This window comes from Alosa sapidissima, chromosome 19, assembly GCF_018492685.1.
Source record: "Alosa sapidissima isolate fAloSap1 chromosome 19, fAloSap1.pri, whole genome shotgun sequence".
Lineage (NCBI taxonomy): Eukaryota > Metazoa > Chordata > Actinopteri > Clupeiformes > Clupeidae > Alosa > Alosa sapidissima.
The window spans coordinates 26,994,442-27,016,616 of NC_055975.1; the positions used below are offsets into that span (position 1 = coordinate 26,994,442).

Genomic DNA, 22,175 nt, shown 5'->3' on the forward strand with positions numbered 1-22,175 from the left:
CTCCTCCATTAATTTAATCAATGGCTCTAATTACTCATTAACATGTCCAAGTCATTATACGTGCCCTAAAGAGAGGCATTTGATTATAAAAAGAAAACACTTAGGCCCGTTTAGAGAAGAAAATCATAAAATAAAACATTGTTCCATTTACTTTCATGGATTGTGTCTGATTCTTTGTTTTAGTGCTTTGCAAATTTGTTATCTAATCTAAAGTCCTATAATTACACTATTACTAAGCCACAAATGGCGCATATTAAATAATATATTTTGTTTTGAAATGTTTTATCAAAACATTAGGCGGCCTATTAGACATGAATGGTGGTTGGTATATGTTTTTTTTTTTTTAATCAAGCCTCTGTTCTCAATGTTGTAATCGGGGCAGTGAAAGCAATTGTGAATGCAAAGAAGAGCTTCCCCTCCCCTGTCCTCCTCTAGGTGCATGGGGGATGATGAGGTCCACCGCAAAGTGAAGTGAAAACAGTCGGCCGGTTTTGCGAGGAAGATAAGAGTCTTATCTCGGCTTTCCCAGGTGTTGAGTGCTCTGATGCAATCAGGGCATTTCTGAAGGAATTCATTGACTCCTGAACTCTTTGATTCAATATATGTTTGGGGAAAAGAAGTGGGATTTTTATCTTCTCTAAATTTGCAAGCTGACAAAATGGTGCTGATGTATTTGTGAAGCTTGAAAGCTCCTTCTTCGAGACAAAGACTTACAGTACAAACACACTGAACTAGACAGAGGATTCAGCAGGTAGAAAATTCACTCATTACCTCCTCAATGTGTTCACATTATTGTGATTCTTCCCCTTTTGTGCTAGTAGGTCGGTTGCAGGTTGGGTTGGTCATTTCACAATGCAGTTGTTACCAAATATCTCAATCAGAGCCAACCACATGTGTCTGCTGGTGTAAGTCATTTTAGATTATGAAAAACTTAAACGAAAAAGGATAATATACCAAAATCATCTACAAGACCAACTGCAAATAATATACAAGACAAACTTCGCAAAGATGTATTGGACAGGAGAACCAAAACAACAACAACAACAAAAACAGATCCACTTGATTGTAGTAATGTTTGAGTCCTGCTGGTTCATATTGTAGAGCTTTTTCAAGCTCTGCTTTAAAAGCTATGTGTAAAGGCTTGTAAATATGTTTTTATGTACACATCTGAGTTAAAATATGCCACCTCAGTAATACAGTTTATTGCCAGGGGGGTATTCCAAGTACGTGGTTTAGTGACAAACCTGGGTAAGTTAATACAGAGTAAGTGGTAAACCTCCTAATAGAAGAGCTGTATATGGCTTCATTCTCCTAACAAAACAATGCCATAGGTCTCTTATTGTAGGAGGTTATTCTGAGTTAACTTACCCAGGTTTGTCACTAAAACACGTACTTGGAATACCCCCCAGGACTCATATCAACAGAGACTGTATTTCATCAAGTCAAGGCAAAGGCCTCTGCGCATATGTGCCGACATGAGTGTGGTACAGTCCACTTTTAACGTTCGTTTACATTAGATTCCATTGTTTTCAATACCACCCCGCACACCAGCGCCGAACTTGCCGCCGTTGGGTGAATTACTATTGAGTTCTATTTTTGTCAGTGCCGCTCAATATAGTCCATTGTTTATCGAACGCTTTTCAGTTAAACATTTCGTAGCTGATGTGCACGTGAAGTGACAATACACTCATGTCGGTGCCTATATGCAGTTTAAGGCCTTGATTGATCTCATCTGTGGAACCACTCACTTACAGCTGATGACAGCAGGAATGCCTGGTTAAACGTATTACACCTTGTCGTCCAGGGGCGCGTTTCCCAAAACCATAGTTGCTAACCTGTTAGCAACTTCGTTGGTTGGCAATGGGAAATTAGTATAGTATATATACTCTTTTGATCCCGTGAGGGAAATTTGGTCTCTGCATTTATCCCACTCCTTGAATTAGTGAAACACACTCAGCACACAGTGAACACACAGTGAGGTGAAGCACACACTAATCCCGGCGCAGTAAGCTGCCTGCAACAACAGTGGCGCTCAGGGAGCAGTGAGGGGTTAGGTGCCTTGCTCAAGGGCACTTCAGCCGTACTGGTCTGGGTTCGAACCGGCAACCCTCCGGTTACAGGTCCAAAATGCTAACCAGTAGGCCACGGCTGCCCTATAATTGCATTACAACCAACAAAGTTGCTAACTTAGTTAGCAACTATAGTTTTGGGGAACGCGCCCCAGTTAGAGTCTGTTATCCATGCCGTTAGTTGCCCTTGTGATGTTGTGGCCATGGGTCCATGTGGCCACAAAATAAATTGTCGGGTGCACGGACCTTCATACAGAGCCACTTGTGAGCCTGTTATGAAGAAAATTTACTTGGACTGTGGGGGACCCTCACATGCTCATAAAGTATAACACTGTACTAAAGTCTGAAAATTCTCAATAAGTGAGATTTCCCCATGCATGCAGGCTTGACTCCTTGTACATAAATACGTAAGTCCAGTGTCAGTGATGAGGTCACGAATAGGTAGACAGCACTACCTCAGGTAATGAACCTAATCGGGGCTTTGCTATAATTGAAGTGACGCAACACTGTACAAAAGGCCAAACGCTTTGCATTTTTGTGTCATTTAAAGTCCAGAAGGAAACGGTCGCTGGGCTGTAAAATCCAGCCTGTCGGCCTGTGATAACTCACTTTAAAACAACCTCATTCTGGCAGATTTATGAAATCGCCCTCTTTAGTAGGAGAGAAAGGAGGACTTTGGGAGTTATCAACTTTGAATGCTAACCGCAATTTAGGTCTCATTTCACAGCTACAATTGCCTTGGAGGCAGTGGAGCGGAGAACTGTAAGGCTAGAGTCCCTCTCCATGCAGCCAGGGCCGACACTAAAGATGATGGAGTAATTACACATCATCAGCAACTCTGTTGCAAGCCAATAGGCACTATGTTCTTCAAATGGGACAATAATGGCAATAAAATACAGATAATTACATTTGGGCGCATTCCAGCCAAATGTCTGGTCAATGGTAATTATTGAGAATGATTCAGCATCTTGTGGACCATCACTGAGTTTGATTTACATATGCAGCTAATTGCAAATCGTTTTCTGAATACAGATGCCTTTTTTGGAAGCTTTTACTTAAAGTGTTGTTTGTAGAAGAGTGTTGGAGAGAGTTGAGCACTAGAGATATAGATAGATAGATAGATAGATAGATAGATAGATAGATAGATTTTTTCAGCACCCAAATGAACAGGATCAGAATTAAATGTTGATTTATACTGGTGAAAGTTTACCAGTTTCAGTTACTATCCTCAGGATTCCGCTCTACATTTCGATCTGTAAAAAGTAAACAATTGTCTCCTATGCCATTTCTGAATTCAGATCAGGGACAGAGATAGTCTGCTTTGGGTTACCATGTGGTTGAGACCTAATATTGTTTTTGATGATGATATTGGGGAGTTTGATAATGGACATGTTGTATATGACCTTGACTGTGTCGCTTTGGTCAGTAAAATACATTGACAACATTTCCAGCAGTAACTCTGCGGATTAGTATCATTTTAACTCATTTATTATTTTAACTGATAATAACTGCTTTAAATAATAACTGATTTATTATTTAGACTTGGGGCTTATATCATCACATTAATATAGTGTATGATATTAATATTATGTAAACACAGAACTTTTTGTTTTTAATGAAACAAGGTGCCAGTTGGGGAAGCCTGTTGCTGTTGTTTGATGCAGCGATCTTTACTCCCATTTGTTTGTTGTCTTTTGTCCCGTTGCTTCTGTTCTTCTGCGTCTGTTTCTGTTGCCTTTCTTGCAAACCCAATTGAGTTGAGTGGAGTGGAGATAAATGGGCATCAGCCCACCATACTATAAACGGCCTGCATTGAGAATTCAATTAGTTTGCCCAAATTCTATCAGCTAAACATTGATTCGGTTAACACGCTGTTTAACAGGTTCATTCAGCTGAAGGACCCTTTATCCTTGGCCATGTGATCATCCTAAATCAGACGTGGACCACCTCTGTCCAGAGATGGAGAAAACAGCCATAGGTGAATTCACCTGTGCCGATATGGATGAAATAGGCGGCAGCACTTTATCCGGAGGTGTCTGCATTGGACTGGCGTGACGGGGTACACGCGTATTTTGCCTCCATCGTGTAATTGCGTTCGACGTTGAGAAGAAGGAGGACTGCTTGTGCAGGCGGCAGCAGAAGCCTGTCGTGGGGGGGGCAAGGAAAAGGGCAACGCTCTCAGGCGAGAGGAAGCAGCGGACATGATTCATTTAAGTAGTGGCAGAGAGAGGCCATCACAGACCAGTAAAGAAGCCGAAAGGTTAGTGTCCCTGCCCCTTGCACTGTGATGGCCACATTTCTCCAGCTATTTCCAGTCATTTCTTCCCCAGAATCAGGTGGTCCATTAAGTTAATGGACCTCTCTGCCTGACCAGACACTTGCACTGCTCCAGAGAAAGTGTGTATTTGTGTGTGTGTGTGTGTGTGTGTGTGTGTGTGTGTGTGTGTGTGTGTGTGTGTGTGTGTGTGCGCGCGCGCGCGCGCATGTGACTATGAGTGTGTATGTGTGAGAGAGAGACTTGATAAATGCACACTGTCACCTTGACTTCCTGTGGAATTAACTCACGATACCATGACACTCGTTCAACCTGACCATGCCCACATTACTGAATGTGTTAGATTGTACTAGAAAATGCAACTTTACAATTAACTTTTGTGTGTGTGTGTGTCATATATTATGTGAGTATAATTGACCGAGAAAGCTGAGAAACGCCTCTCTTGATCTCCCATCAGCCACCACCCACACACAGGGCTTTCCCCGTTCTATCTGCTGAGTCAGAGAGTAGTTTTGCATTCATTATTTCACCACCAACACACACCGGATAAAATTAGAGAGCTTTTGAACTTAAATTTCCATGAAGCTTATCTCTCTCAGAGGGCAGCAAAATGAAATAAACTTTCACAATTAATGACGCTCCCCCCCCCCCCCCTTCACAATTTCCTTCTCTCTCCCAGAGTTCCCCCACCCACAGCAAACTAGACGATTATCTTTATTTTGTAACAACTAAAGCATTACTCTACTTTATAAGAAGAGAAATCAAACTATTAAACTATTATTTTACAGAAATACACATATCAAACAGATTCAAATGTAGTGTTTAGTACAAGGCGTAAATTATAATTACGCTTGTGTTGTCTAAAAATGCCCTCGGCTTGTCTTGCACCGTTTGATCTCCAGACTGATAATGGGGCCCAGTAGGGCCTCTCCTTTCATCTCCTTGAAGCCCAGAAGTATGGCAGGCAGAGAGGGACAATCAAGAACAGAATAGAGAAGACGGTCATCTTTCAGGACATTTGGCCTCCTGCCTGACTGACTGACTGACCGACTATCACCTATGAAAAGCCATACAGAAAACAGCAGAATGTCTGGTGGTGAGTTGTGACATTAAATTTTGTTTGTCAAATTTTGACACACAAGGAAAAACTGAACGAAACAAAGACGTATTTCAGGTCTCAACCACAGGAAAGCCTTAGTAGGTAGTAGGTATGACCAAGTTATGAAAAGTGAATTTTTTAAAATTGTTTAACCTCCCTGATATGCTAACTGATACAACTTACTCAGATGTTCCATTTCGAAACTGTTTGTATAGACGCCAACGATATATATTTATTGATGAGCATGGTCAGTCGGAGCCTGGTTGGAATCTGGTGTAGCCTATCTAAAGCCTATATCCTTTGTTGTTCATCATTGGCCACTATCACATCTGACTGCGATGGCCCAGATGCCGGAGATAGAGAAATATATATATCTATTTTATTGCCAGCCGTTTTTCAGTTGACAGCTCTCCCTATGCTCACCCATTTAGGAGCCATAAGTCATAAAATGGGGGGCCGATGATGCTGGAAGAGATGGAAATATAATTGGATATTTGCTGTGTCAAACGAACCACAGCGGTCTGCCATAAAGCACTATTAAAAGGGATCTGCTGTAGGAGTTAAACCTTTGCTTTCCCTTAATAAAATTTCATCTCGGCGAGAGAGATTGGTCTGAGGTTATTGATCCTGACTGTTAACTGCCAAGCGGAGACATAAAGCATTTGCTCAAAATGAAAGGACTGTCAGAAATACACGAGAATGTGAGAAGGGTAATGCCTATATTCAGATGCCTGTGCATTACTGTTTTAATGAATGAAGCCTGAGCTACATTAATCACATGGTCCCAGCGAGACAGATAGCCTCCTTCTCGACTGACACATTCTCTCTCCACACGTTATTGTTTCATCTGTGCATTTGGCCCCTGCAGCCAGAAAGGACATTTGAGGCGTAGGATGCAGCTTTTTTGCTTTGGGGGCGCTTACACCCATGGGAAGCAATTATCTGTTTGTCAATGCGCACCCATTGCACCCGAACTATGACCCCTCCCCTCCCACACAGACAAATACCCTCCACCCCCAGACACCCCCCGCCCCGAGACCTGGTCAGCTTCCATTCTGCTGGTCTCTGCTGTGACGTGCAGTGAAGTTTTCTAAATATAGCCAACTCCTCTTGGTGATGCATGTTTCCCCCATGGGCTGGGCTCTGGTTGACAGACAGAGAGAGACAGACAGAGACATACACTGCATTACAACTTTAATTTAATTGTAGCTGAGAGCACATATGTGGAGGCTTGCTGTGTACCATGTCTGCACCAGAAAGACACTGCATGGCAAGTCTAATTTAATTTAATTCCAAGAAGAAGCCATTTCTGAGAGTTGGCGTGCCATGTCAACCAACAGATAATCCTAAATGCCTAGAGAAGAAGACCGGTTGTACAGTAACAGGGATACGTCATAAAATGTTTTGCTCGGATAAAAAGTGAAAGCGTTGTTTATTTGTTGCAGAGGCACTCTAAGAAGCAATGTCTTTGTTGCAAAACAACATGAAAGGACCAAATATGGACTCATCTGAGGCAGCCCAAATCAGCATCACCTCTTTCCTAAAGACCAGAAATTACCCCTGATAACATATGGCAGGCAACCAGGAGAGGATTTGGAGCTATTAAGTGATGCGTATCACTTAATTAAACAACAAAGCAGAGTCATGCAATTAATATCTTTGTGCTTAAGCCCACATTTCATAAAGTCTTAAATTGGATGAGTCTTAACCATCAGTAAAAGTTGGAGGTAATTTTAAATAATGCATCCTGCCGGTAATAAGATTTGGGGGCTGGGAAGTCCAGCGTGGCTGTAAAGGCAGGGAATTATCCTCTAACAGCCTCTTCCCGGCGCAGTAAAAGTGTCATCTGGATGCCTTGAGGACGTCAGGAGAAGAGAGAAAGAGGGGGGGGGGGGGGGGGTTGGAGGACTGACCCAGAGAAAAGTCCATTAACTGGGTGACTAAACACCATAATGATGGACAGGTGTTGAGAGGTTAGAAAGCAGCGCAGATGTAGGACAGGTGTGCAACCCAGAGGAGGTGAGGATTGAAACCGGTGAGGCACAGATGTGTTATGGGCCACGTTATGGACACACACTCTGAGTGCGCCAGGCGCTGCTGGCCACTAGCCACCATTGTGCGTTTGATGGATATAGAAGAGAAATCGATTCATCGACTAGTCAAAACATCATAAAATATCATAAGGTATAAAAGTGGAAACTACTCTGATAATCCTTGTCTGGGTCTTTGAATACACAATAAATTATGCCTAGACTCTGTTGGATGTGTGAGGTTGAAAAACGACAACAACAGAAACTGGTGAAAGAAAAGATTTAAAGAAAAGCAAAAATAGAAAGAGATGAATGAGGACACGAAAGAGGAAAGGAGAGGATTTCTGTATCTGGCCTGTGTCCTCTCTTAGGGAGGGTTTGGAGGAGAAAGGGAGAGAGAGAAAGAAAGAAAGAGAGAGAGAGAGAGAGAGAGAGAAAGAGAGAGAGAGAGAGAGAGAGAGAGAGAGAGAGAGAGAGAGAGGGGATTGTCACACTTGTAACGGGGCAGTAGCTGGAGAGGGGTGGTAATTGAGGTCAAAAGCGTTTCCGCAGGTTTGGGAGCTGGAGGCAGACTGGGGCTGTTGGGACCTGGACGTCACAGGGAAGGGTCAGAACTCGGCCTTGGATTACACTGATGAGAAAGGGGGCGGGGGGGTCTATCCAAGGACAACCGCTCAAGGAAACTGCATCTTTTTATGCATCTTTGCATTTTTATGTGACAGCACACAGCCCTCTAGTGCTGTCCTAAACAGAATAAGCGTTGTTCACGGATGCTGTGTGTGTGTTTCCAATTTGGGTGGGTTAATACACTAAATTTGGAGGATCAGAGAGATTCCTTTTTATCATCTGCCTGACAGTGTGGCCTTGAAACTAAACGTGGCATCAGGACAACGCCTGAGAGAAAATGCCCCTCGATTAGATGGAATTTACCCCCCGACGGAGCGGGTCAGGTTAGAGAGCGGACCCAGAGCTGGTGCTGTGGCCGGTCATCATTACTCTCCCCTCCTCCCCCGCCACTGTCCGCTGTGTCGTGCTGCCGTGCTGTTATCAGTCCGAGCGCGTCAGACAAGCTCCAGTGGAGGGAGCGGGAGGCAGACAAGTCCTCTTATCTCCCCGAGTCTCCTCCACCACGACTGGGGCACTTTCGAGCGGGTTCACCCTGAGCGTGGGTGGCACCCCCGTGCAGCATGTCGATGGCTGTCAGCTTAAAGAAAAACAATTGTATATTTATTTAAAGTACCACCGCGCCTGTGTGTGTGCGTCTGTGTGTGTGTGTGTGTACGCCAGAATGCGACATATTGTGATGGAACATTTTTCATCAAAGGCATGTCACACATCAGGGAGCCAATTCTAATTGTCATTTTTACTTTTCAAGTGAAAACTTGTGCTATCTGATAGAAGGAGTCATTCAAGGATTTTAACTATTGTTCCTGAACGTATCTGATACTAGGGATTAAGATGAATATTTTTAATTAAATTTAGCCTTAACTACAAGAGGCTCCCAACTTCCATTTGTGATAACGCCCACCCAGCCACCCCATCCCTCTCAGTTCACACAGGAGGTATCTGCTGGGAGACCCATGTGCTGTAACACAGAACATGCTAAATTAAACCTGCAAACTAAATCTGCACAGCAGCCATAATAAAGTATTAAAGATATAGGGAGGAGGGGGATCTAGAATTCAATTAAGGACATTGTTTCAATTCTTCAGTTTTATTGAAGTGTGGGTTGTTCCATTTAAACTGCTTCATTAAGGAGAAGTGTGTGTTGACGGATGTCTTGTCCATTCTCTCATGAGCACAAGTCTGGGGTTACTGAATGAAGCACGAGTCAGCAGACTCTCATTCAGGGAGAGGAACCAGCACACACTCCTATTCATGGGCTTGACGACTAACTCCATCTAAACCTTTGTGTTGTTAAACATTATCTGCTCAACCACGGGGCTTCTGAAAGAATAAATATTTCAAGAGCGAGATTGCTGTCGAAGAGTTATGTGTGTCTTAACCACTGTGATCAATGCTTTGTAATTATTTGGAAATGAATTACCAGGAGATTTAAGCTCAATAACAGCCTCCTGCCATGGTAAGTGGAGACACAGGATGGCACCTGGGGTGATCATAAGATACCCCACCCAACACACACACACACCGAACCCCCAACCCCCTCTAGGGGTCTGACGCACAAGCAATAGCGTTGGATCAATAAGGCTGATCAATGGGATGTCAGCGCTGCCTGCTAGCGACTGTTGCATCTTCTGCATCACGCTGGGTTTCCCTCCACATCCCTTTGTGGGTCTCTCTGTGTGTGTGTGTCTGTGTGTGTGTGTGTGTGTGTGTGTGTGTGTGTGTGTGTGTGTCTGGCCAACCCAAATAGCACCCATTCAAGAGATAACTGCAGTCTCACTCTACATATTCCATTCTGTTGTGCAGTGATGGTTGAGTATAGTGCAGGGCAGTTGGAGGGACAGAGATGCCAATCGACTCGATTGACAAATGGCTTTGATGACCATATCAAACTCACTGTGAACATTCACTACTTCATTCACTGCAGTATTTTCATGCCATATTGTCAGATTGTTTCGACTGTTTCTTCCAATCAATGAAAATACACTAGTGCAAATATGTACATTCAAGGTATTTTCATGTCAGACTGTTTCGACTGTTTCAATCAATGAAAGTGTACTATAGTGCAAATATGTACATTCAAGGTTCAGATCTGCTTCTTCTACTTTGTCTCCTGTTTCATTCCATTGGTTTCATTCCATTGGTTTTATTTTGATCTTTTTTTTTGCTGTGCTAATTTCTTGTCCCTGTTTCTCCTCACAGTGGATTTCATGGCCTAAAGCCATTGAGCCCACGTCCTCTTCTGAATTCACATATTTCATGTTTTTGCTGTTCTCATTTATCATTTAATGACCAGTGTTTATTTTCCATAGCTAATTGCCAATAAAGTAATTATGGGGGTAATTGTTTTGCATTAATCATAATTACAAGTTGAAAAACACTGGCCTCTTATCTGGTTCCGTACCACAGTCATATGATGAAATCTTTGATATTCCGTTAATCGAGAGTGATGTCTTCTTTTTACTTGGTCATGTAACTAATTTTATACCAGACCATCTTTGTTGGCTTTTGTCGATAGTAGAGCTTCGTGACAAAGCTCTACTTTGTTGACGCACAAAACCCACACTCACAACAGCTAACTTTAAACTTTCCACAAAATCCCAAACATCAATCTTGAATGAGAAAACTAACAAATGATTATGGACATTTGTTTTCCATGTGTTTAGTTCCTCTTACTGTTAGGTAAGTGTTCCATGTACTGTGTGTTCTTTCATAGCTGAATTGCTGAATTAGTATATTGATATAAAAAAATAATAAATATAAATAAAAAATAATGAATGTATTTCTCCCTTTGCTTATGTCACCATAAATGAATTCAAAGGAATCATTAGTCACAAGTGATCATTCATCTCTCTTATTCATCACAAATCTCTTATGAGTGCGCCATGCTTTTTTTCTCTGTCTTTCTCTGTCTTTCTTTCAACCTGGACGGAGTGTTGCAAAACAGATGGACACACACCACTCTTAGGCCAGGTCTGTCACGAGAGCAAGAAAACCAGGGAATTTGTTGCTCTCTCTCTCTCTCTCTCTCTGGTGAAGCCTCTGGTCTGAGCTGCATTTTTCCTCTGACACTGCATTCCCTGTTCAGCATTCCCGCACAAGATAAATGGCTAAGGAAAACTAGCGAGCGCCTAATAGGATTTCTTTATCGGGCGGCACCACCTCACTTGCTCGCCGGTGTTGCGGACTGGACTCCAGCGATAGAGGGGAGCAACCCGGGCGCAGTGGCGTCCAGGTGAGCAGTGGCCCTTCAACCAAAGGCAGCTCAGGCAGGCGTCCGATAACCAGCAGAAATACACAGAATGACAAATCTCAAGTAAAGGCCGTGCTTTGCAGCCAGGAGATAAGGCAGACCAAGTATTTATTGGACAAACTGTCCCGGTGACTGCCAATCTAATGTAATACCCCTCCCCTCCTTCCTCACCCACCCTGTACTTTTGCTGTCCCACAGGCCTACAACCATTCCTATCTATAGCTTTATGTCGTCTTTGTGGGGATTTTCCGTTGCGTTGCGCAGGGTGGCTGGATAGAGAGAAAAGAGAGAGAGAGAGAGAGAGAGAGAGAGAGAGAAAAAGAGAGAGAGAGTGACGCATATACCCATGCCTCAGTGACAGCAAACATTAACCTCTCCTTTACCTATGCATACTTCCCAGAGAAAGCCAAAGAGGCTACTCACCGGCTACAGAGGGGTTTGCACCGAGTTCAATCACAGCTGAGGTGGCCATAACCACAATAAAAACCACAGATTCGATTTGGCTGCCTAAGTAATGGTACCCCCCTCCCCTTCATAAACCCTTTCAATTCATTTGACTTGATAGGATTCCCTATAATGGGAGACAATACCACAGCCTACTTAGAGAGCGCAATAAATACCCAGCACAATGCACCACTCTGCATAGATGCTATCTCTGGTCGTCCATTTTTAATGAATACATACACTATGCCCAAAATACATTGCCAATCTTTAGAAGAATATAGGTTTGTTAATTGTAAAAGAGGAGAATGGGTGGATGTACAGTATGTGCAATAGTATGGACTTTGTTTTTTTTTAGTTTTTTTTTAACTGGACTTAGCTGGAGATGTCACAGCCAAAGGTCATCCCCATTAGAAGTGTTAGAACACATTGACCATTACGCAACAATTACATTCCCTTCTGTGTTCCTGCACCACACAAATCCTTACGCAACCAATAAATGTGACTTCTGATTGTTTTCTTGAGAGTGTTCCAGGAAGAGGAGAAAAGAAGACGAAACAGAGTGTGAGGCGAGGAAGAAAAGTGAAAAAGAAAAAGTCCTTCCCTGGCAGCGAAGAGATGATGGACTCTCACCCCTGACTATCCTCTGCTGCCTCTCGTTGCCAAAGCGCTAATCCGCGTCGGCGTGACTCATCCCGGCCGGCAACACATGAACACAGATGCTGCCACGCTCGCGCTCACTGCCCGGCTAACAGGGCCAGAAAGGACACGCTGCCAGTCGCTCACTCGCTGCGTCCCCCGTATCCCCTCTCCGCACATACTGCTGACGACAAAGCTTCCCGTTAGATTCGCCGTGACAGACTTTTAGCCAATGCAGCACTGCAGATTTAATAGACTTCCCTGTGCTGTGTTAGAGGCACATAGGCAGGTATACATTGGAAGACGGATAGTGCTGTTTGCTTCTTGCTTTGCTGCAACTGGGTAGAGTTTAAACAGCGAGTGAATCGGGGGCGTGTGGTCCAGAAGTGGATCATGTCAGGCCCTGACGAGGAGAGAAGCTATCTGGATCTGAACATCAGACTGGGATTGACCTGAGGGTGTGAGGTGTGTGTGTGTGTGTTTGTGTGTGGAGGAACTATAGATCATCTGTATTTTTTGGCATGGTTCAGAAGGGACCATCACTCAGTCCTCTTCCTGCAAGGGAGGGCCAATTGATTACCAATAAGCACTTCTGGCCCTCCTGCCCACGCCCTGCCCCTCTCTTCACCCGCCTCCCACCCCTCGCTGGGCCGGTTCGCTAAAGATAAGGGTCGTTCCTGAAATCGAACCCTCTGCCTGGCACGCTTCCTCCCGATTACAGGGGCCGGAACAATTACCCTAATCATGTCATCTTAACGAACCCAATGACAAGCTATGAAAGAATGAATGATAAGCAACAGCCTGGCGCCCACGCCACTGCGGAGTTTTGTCCCCCATCATCACTGGTAATGTGTACAAATCACCTTCCACAGGCTTCCTGTGGCCCGTCGTGTGGACGCTGGAAACTTCACAATGCTCTTGGTAGAAAATGTCTTCTATTGGCCAATCTTCTCTCAGTGTTTTGCTCTGAGGTTGCACCTAGTATTGAGTAAAAAAGGAAACGGCAACTTGTGCTTTCAAGGTGTACTTGACAAGAGGTGTTATATAGTGTTGAGTATATCTGTTTAAGGGAGGACTGAATTTGACGCAATTACTTGACAAATATAGAAAGACAGGAAAGCCGGACAGACAGACAGAATGGCTTGGACCAGAATTATTTTAACAGGATCAAAGTCAAAACAGACATATATATATTTTTTATTTTTTTTTGGGGGGGGGGGGGGCTTTTTATGCCTTCAGACAGGTTAGTAGATATCGACAGGAAGTGAGTGGGAGAGAGAGTCGGGGTGGGATCCAGAAAGGACCACGGGGCGGGAATCGAACCCGGGTCGCCGGCGTACGATGCAGGTGCCCCGGCCAGTGGCGCCACTGCTGGGGCCAAAACAGATGTATTTTGATCTTGATCATTGACGAATAGATACAGAGCCAGACAGCCAAATGTATAGATGGACATTTCATTCTATGACTGTCATATGCCTATATGGTTATGGTTATAGTTATGGATTTAGCAGACGCCTTTGTCCAAAGCGACACATAAATACAAACAACATAATAATATTTAAAATTGAACAGGGAACAGATTAGAATGTAGGTCAAATATAATAAGGAGAATAGTTATAATACACAATAATATCAATTCAATCAATAGCCTAATAAAAAGCAATGGAAAAAAAGGGGAAAGGCAATAATAAAACAATAATGTCCATTCAATCAATAATATACAAACAATGACATGCAAAGACTGCATTAAGGAGAATATCAATAATAAACAATAATGTCAAATTAATTAACAGCCCAATTGAAATAAAACAACATTATACAAACCATAACACATAAGCGCTTAAACAACTAAGTATATGTTGAATAGGAATGTCTTTAGACCCTTCTTAAACGACCCAAAACTAATACTGTGTCTTCATCCTCCATGTGGTCGGCTGGCACTCGGTGCTGGTGGGAAATGTGTGCCAAGCTGCAGGGCGCTGACTGGATGTCGTGCTGACTTCAAAGCCTGCTGCCCTTTCCTCTGGGATACCCCTACTGGTGCTCGCCCACTCTGGCCTGTGGCAGGACCCAAACATGACGCCGGACCACAGGAGGGGCTGTAACATTTACTCTAAATTACCCAGCTTCAAAGACCACTCGCCGCCTGCCACTGATTAAGGCGCTGGTGACCACATGCACATTAGAGAGAAGACCACCCATCTCTCCAAGGAATCGGGTTATAGGGGCACTGAATTATGGATTTATATTGCTTATGCAAGTGCCTCACCTGAAAGGTTGGCCTCAACCTTATGATGAGTCGTGATGATGAGTCGTGATGATGATGATGGTAGTGATGATGATGATTGTTGTGATGAAGATGATAGTGGTCTTTCTTGTGATGGTGTGTGATCTATCACCCATAGAATGAAACAAATGCACCAGCTGATCCAACTATCACTTTAAATTATATTCTTACATCAGAGAATGCATCAACTTTATTCCATGAATGTCTTGTTATAGTGACAAAAGATGGGACAAGAAAGAAACATATGAGCTTTAGTGATATGGTGAGTGAAAAAGAAAATGAAGAAAATAATATCACTTTGATGACAATCTCTGAGTGATTTATTGCTGAGCACTGTCTGAACAGATCCTAGAGATAGTTGGGACAGGCAGCAATGTGAGAGAATAATTTAATCAACCTCACACTTCATCAGGTTTTTTCCTTTTTTCTCTCTCTCTCTCTTTTTATGCACTTGCCACTTTGCCCTCACACATACACATACCATTACCCCCACACACACATGCATTCATAAACTGAACACAAACACACACATGAACGTGCGCACATACTCAGGAGCGAACACACACACACAGTGTGGAGCAAACACACACACACACACACACACCATTACACACCCCCAAACACACACACCATACAGCCCCACACCCCATACACACACCATTTCATCACCCCCCCCCCCCCCTCCCCAAAGAAAAACACACAACATACCCCCCCCCCCCCCTCCACACACAGACACATGCACACAAACACAATGAATATAACTTTTTTCATCACAACTATTTAATGTATTCTCTAAAGTTGAGCTGGCTCTTGAGCACAAGGAATTTCAGTACTGATCAATCCTTTTATGACAATACATTTAAACTTGTTTGCCCCACTGCTCAACTGAACATATCCAACAACTGCTTTTCATTCGGAGTCTGCTCTCTGCGGAATTGATGTTTACCACGAAATCACTGGCAGTCTAGCGACCTCTAGTGTGTCAATCAAATGGTTACCACTTGCTTCTTGCATCTTAAAACGGGGGAAAGGTCACATTATTCTGTCAGAAATAACAAAGATCTTGTAAATAACAAGACCATACTTTTGATAACGCTGATTTGTAGGCTAGAGCCTACTTTCGTCGAGACATCTACCACATGTAGCATAGGCAGTGTGGTACAGGCCTGACATATAGGCTACTCCTACATTGGCCTACCAGTAGATGTCACCACTAAACCAAATCAAAGAGTTGTCAGTGATTTACTTTATGCAATAACAAAAAAAACTCAGAAACAAACGAACAGGTATCACCATTTGTCTTAACTCAAGCGGGCTGTCTATATGTTCTTCAGAAAATATGATACACGTGAAAAGATGTCGACTGTCCACTCGCAGTTTAGCATATAGGCCTAGGCCTACTACTGACAAATAATGGGGAGCAGTATCCGACCATTTAAAAGAAACCCAAACGTAAGAAATCTATTAGGCTAAATCAATTTATTCTGGTGAATAAGACACTGACGAATGCACTGTTGTGAAGGCGGCATATGTTCATTACCCTCTGAGTCAATTAACAACTAACTTTAATCTATTTAAAAAATGGGTAAAGACCTCATCTCAATGGCGTAACCCGTTATCCGACTCAAGTTTGGGGTGTCCTGCTCTATCGGAAGAGGCGGGGAGAGGGTTATTCCAGGTTACTGGGAGCTAGCAGTATGCTAGGACTAGCCACTGCCAGTGTGTGAGAGCGGTGCTGCTGATTCAGGGAATGACATTTTTTCATTGTTTGGAGAAAACTCCGCGGTCATTCTTTGGAATCTGGGGGAACGTTGGATTGGCACCGACCCACACCTTGGATTTGTCAAGAACGCCTGTGAGAGTCGTCGCTGGAACCGTCAGCCAAGAGGCTTGCGAGACTGAACTTCTATATTGACCCAACCCGTTAGTTTGCTAACATTAGCGGTAGCCAAGCTAATTAGATAGCTAGTTTTCTACCAGAAAGGGGAGAGGTGCATCACATTTCAGCTGGTCGGTTTACAGTAGCATCACTAGACAGTTGATATTTTCAATCGGCGTGCATTTCTTCCTGTATACTTTTAAGTATTTTGTAGCAATTTTGGTAACAAGCTAACGTTACTTGTTTGAGACATGCAGGTATCGTTGGCTAAAGGTGGCTAGACAGCTTGTTAGCTTAGTCTGCAAATCTGAGTTTTGTTTTTAATTAGAAAAACAATGCCGCTAATGTCATGTTGTTCATATAGCCTGTATGAGTTATTGTAGTGCCACAATATGACAAAGAAACTTGTTGCCATCCATAAATATATAATAAGCCGCGCTGTCTCAGAGCGCGTTGTCCATGGTCTGGTGTTGGGTTTAGTCTGAGTGAAGACAATCGTAACGTTACTGGCTATCATTTATTGCTGGTCTCCTCAAGTACGTTATGTTGGATAGAAAGATCCAAGTTTTAACATGACGTCTTGCAAGTAATTTGAAGAAAGTAGCGTGTTGGGTAACGTAAACAGATATTTTGTGTTGCCTAATGGAACGTATTTTACTTGGTAACGTTAACCCAATACACCGATAGCCTGGACTTGGGGTAACGTTGATGCTATATTCAGATCATAGAAGTTAACATTATTTGTGTAATAATTTTACTGAACATTTTACGATTTTCAACTCGGGTGTTAGAAGCTCAGTTTTCGCTCTGTAACATTAGGTGCGTCAACCTTTATCATTATTGATTTCATTGAGTCCGTCGAGGACGGCAACTCAGCGGGAATATGCAATGTGGTTGTGCTTCGAACCATTTCAACTAACGCAAGCTGAAGCCAAATACTGAGCTTTTTGGAAGGACAATGGCTGCCAGACTTGGGGACAATCTATATCTGGATGGATTCTAACGTGTCTTGGACCTGCATATATTGGACTCAATTAAAAGCAGCCTGTCAGCCGGTTTAATTTCAGCCACAATAGCACGGAAACACACAGTCGGTCACCATGGGCGAGAGCAGCCTGAGCGACTCCAATGTGAAGGTCGCTGTAAGGGTCCGACCTATGAACAGGAGGGGTGAGTGATTGAACTTTGGAAGTCAGTGTCTTTACATCGCAAACAAACATTAGTGCCCTAGCTAAATGAACGAAATCTACTGTTTTTCAGTTTCTTGGTGGTGTTTTCAAGTCATGTGTGCGTCATTTGAGTTCATTGGGGCACATTGTCTTGATCCAGCCTTGTGTAGGCTACCTTTCAGAAGTGTGAGGGTTAGCTGGCATCGTGTTACACTCAACAAGACATTATCAGTCACCAACAGCAGTTTTACATTAACCCACCATAAATTAGTGCTTGGAAAGGTATGTGCACACTTTGGGTGGGGCGTTTTATGTGACAAAACAAGATTGTGGGAATCATTGAGATTGAGTGTAGCCTAAACATATGCTAGCCTGACTTTATTGAAAATCAGTGATGGTCATCATACCAAGATGTTAAAACTATTTTCACTTTAAAAAGAACCGACTATATACAAGAACCGTTATATTACAGCCAATGTGTTTAGTGGGTCTTTGCCGTGGGAGAACATGTGCCTTGAAAAGGCTGCCCGTGAAGCGGAAAATATTGGCCTCAGTGTAGCCAAAGAAGTCACGTGTCGGACTTGAGCGTAAAATTCAGTCACAAGACTGCCACGGCGGAGGGTTATGCTGTCACCCGTAGCCTACTCTTTCATCTGTCAGAATGAACTCTTGCCGGTTAGTCTGCCACGACATAAGCCCAAACCAAACCTTGTCCTCTCCCTGCCCTTCATAACAAAGACGTGTGTGAACAGAAACCATTCTTGATGGGTGAATTTGTTCATCCTTAAAAAAACGACTCCACTGTCAACTGTCAAAGCAAATGACTCTTAATCCCATGTAAGGTAATGTATTCATTTGAGCCACATAGATTCTTCTATTCACCACGGAGCTCTCGCATTACCCTTGTTTAACGTGGACCATCCCTGTCGACTTTTTAGTTTGCTTTCGCTGGCTCGGCTACCTCTGACCTCTCGTCAGCGCTCTGTGTGTGCACTGCCTTAGACAAAGGCAGGAAAGGGGTCTGAATGGACTATTTGCCAACGTTGCATAACGGAGCATGTTCCCAGGCCCACCAGAGCCGGCGAACCTTCGAAGAAACATGCACAGATGCGTTCCCCAGCTACTGACATTAATATGTCTGGCCAACTTGAAAGGGCTTTGGAAAGTGAAAACACTCTTGTGTTTTTGTTCTCTCTCTCTCTCACTCTCTTGCTCTCACACACACATTGTCACTTTGACATTACAGAAATTGTGTGTGTGTGGTACTGCCAGAATGAGGGCCATCACGAAGTAGGCCAAGCTTAATCACACTTGATATAAACTAAAGCACAGACCTGCTCTGTTCCAGTTTGACAGTAATTCACACAGTGCATTGGGATGGCTGTAGGAAAAGTTATTGTTGATGTTTAATCTCGCATAACAGCATGATGTCATGTTTGGCATCCTCAGAAGCATTCAATTACACAGCCTTAATTCCCACAGTAGCTTGCAAAGTGTCGCCTTTGTATTTTTACACTAACTGCATTGGGGAAACCGCGCTTAGGCTCACAATAATTATGGCCTTTTATCAGAGCCTTTGCTGCTCTCAAGACACTGTGGTGTGATGTGATGTGTCCCGGAAAGTGGTATGTAACGTTATGTAATGAGCCGAGAGACGGTTGATGTGTTGACGATGGCGATGTGGTCTGCGTGCTGTGCCTTCGCCGGGTCTTTTAGAGAGGTTCACCCTCGCTCATCCCATCACCATGGCAACGAGGTTCATTTTCGTGCCTGTCTGCTTCCTCCTCTCTCATCATCCTGCCAAGGCCTGGCAGGAAACCACGGAGCTCTCATTGTGGCTAATTCACACTTTCACACGTTGCGGTTTGATCCACACACACACACACACACACGCACGCACGCACGCATAGAGGGCTTGCTCTCGGCCTGCGTTGCGGATCCTCGCGGTTCAGTCACGTAGGAGGCAACAGGAAGCCTGTGTTTCCTCCCAGCCCAAAGGCTGGTCTGAGGTTCTCCACAGGCAGGATGCACCCTCTTAAAGGGTTAACTCCTTCAGCAGGGCTTCCTCTGGCGTCTCTCCCTCCCTACCTCTCTTTCTCTCTCTCTCCATCTCTCTTTCTTTCTCTTTGTCTTTCTTTCCCTCTCTCTCTGTAAGAATTTGTACTCTCCATTTTCTCCCCCTTTTCCCAGCCGCTGTCTTTCATTCTCCGTAGCGGCAGATAGAACTCCCACTTCTTTCCTTCTTTCTCTTTCTCCTCTTCCATCCTTCTGCCCCTTTCCCTCTCTCTCTCTTTCTCCCTCTCTCTCCCTCTATTGCTCTCTGTTTCACTGAGGCTTTTTGTCTTTGTCATGAGCACTGTTTTCCCTCTGTCACATCCTTTCTCCCTCTTTTCCCAGCCTCTCTCTCTTCACTCTCTCTCTCTTCCTTTATCTTCCTCACTTTCTCTCCCTCTCTATATCTCTCTCTCTCTCATTTGCTCACTGGCTCACTCCCCCATTAGTAAGCCAATTGCTAAGCACATGGCAGGACTTTTTTTTTTGTACACACACACACACACACTCCCGGTCCTCTCTTTCTCTCTCACACACACACACACACACACACACACATGCATCTGTGCTCCAGGGTGAAGTGCCTGGCCTGCTCTCCTGTTCCAGTGGCATTTCTTTAGTTTCCTCCCACTCGGGCCTAATTAGTGCACACATCACAATGACTACTTAATGGGCTTTACAGTGTAACAGCCGCAATTGCCCCCTTTTAATGCCACTGACGCTGCCATGCACGGCATGCTGTCGCGGATGTCAAATCCTCTTGTGATTGCTCCAAGGAAGGGACGATGAGTGGAAGCCATGTTTAGGTCTGCAGCTGCAGCTGGACACCACGGTGATTAACGCGGCTATTATTAGAACCCTCCCCATATGGTGGAAGTGGCTGTGCAGTGTGCAGACGGGTGCTTAGGCGCGGCGATGAAATCACTGCTCCAATTAGGAAGATTTGGTAAATGAATTGAGATCGCTTTGTCTGCCTGCCTGCCCTCATCACCACCAGCTCTCGGGAATGAAACATGGGATTATCTTCCACAGCACAGCACACAGGAAGTTTCACATTTAGAGGGAAAAACACTGAACAACACAGGGATGTTTTTTTTTTTTTTGTTTGTTGTTGTTGAGGAATACACAGTCATTGGTATTTCTAAATACAGATTCACCAAATACTTGAACTCCCTATAGGCATACATGCTGTGTCATACGAGAGGTTGTTTTGACAGTGTTGTTTTAAATATACATAAACATGGTGGCCAAGGAGTGAGTCAAGGATGGTGGTTGCACTTGGGAAGAGGCACCAACTCTGCCAGAATCTGGGCAGGTCTTCAGAAAGATGACCGTGCAGAGAACACGCACTTTATTCTCTCTCTCTCTCTCTCTCTCTCTCTCTCTCTCTCTCTCTCTCTCTCTCTCTCTCTCTCTCTCTCTCTCTCTCTCTCTCTCTCTCTCTCTCTCTCTCTCTCTCTCTCTCTCTCTCTCTCTCTCTCTCTCTCTCTCTCTCTGAACCGATTGCCCTTGTCTTCCACAAGCCGCCTAATAAATTTCTGTTTGAACTGGAAGGAAATGTAGTTTGCTAAGCAGTCAGGGAAATGCTAATGCTTTGAGGTTTGATTCATGTGTTTTCAATCCTCTCTCTCTCTCTCTCCCCCCCCTCTCCCTCTCCCTCCTTTCCTTTCTCCCCTTTCAGAAAAGGACCTGAACACAAAATGTGTAGTGGACATGGAGGGCAACCAGACGGTCCTGCAACCCGCCGGCACGAACCTGGGGAAATCAGACAGCAGGTAGGCGTCCTTGAACAGCACACACCTGGGTAACAGAGACCAGGTAATCTGTCTGGAATAGCGCAGACCTGGGTAACAGACATCAGCTAGAACCACACAGAGCTGGATAACAGACAGCAGGTAGGCTACATGGAGCAGCACAGACCTGGCTAACAGACAGCGACGTAGGCTTTCTGGGGCAACAGAAACCATGGGGAATGCACCCAGCAGGTGAGCTGGTTGACGCAGCAGGAATCTGGGTTACGCAGTAGAGAAGCAGTGGTGCAGTAGATCTGCATCGGGGTTAGGCGCTCCTGCACCCAGGCAACACAGACCTGGGGGAAAACACACAGCAGTAGACTATCTAGGGCCGTACAGACTGGAGAAACACACACACACACACACACACACACAGAGGGGTTGAAGCCTGATGTCCAGATGTAGAAGGGGCTGTTGTTGTTTGGGTTAAAAAGCAGCCATTAGAGATGAGGGTCAGCCCTGGGGGAACATGGACAGCTGTACAGTGCAGACTGGGGAGGCAGACTGCAGGTAGTCTATGGGCAGCAGCAGCAGAGACTTGTGAACTGAGTAGTCAGTAGTACTT

The 22,175-nt window shown here is 44.2% G+C and overlaps 1 protein-coding gene across 1 annotated transcript in view; it reads left to right on the top strand.

Annotated features, from left to right (window-relative positions):
* The first annotated feature begins 16,370 nt into the window (after positions 1 to 16,370).
* Positions 16,371 to 22,175, top strand: part of kif13ba (kinesin family member 13Ba) — an 81,150-nt gene continuing 75,345 nt past the window's right edge. The window contains 2 exon segments of the mRNA XM_042071820.1: positions 16,371 to 17,766; positions 21,499 to 21,592. Of these exon segments, the coding sequence (XP_041927754.1) occupies positions 17,697 to 17,766; positions 21,499 to 21,592 (164 nt within the window). The 5' untranslated portion in view covers positions 16,371 to 17,696.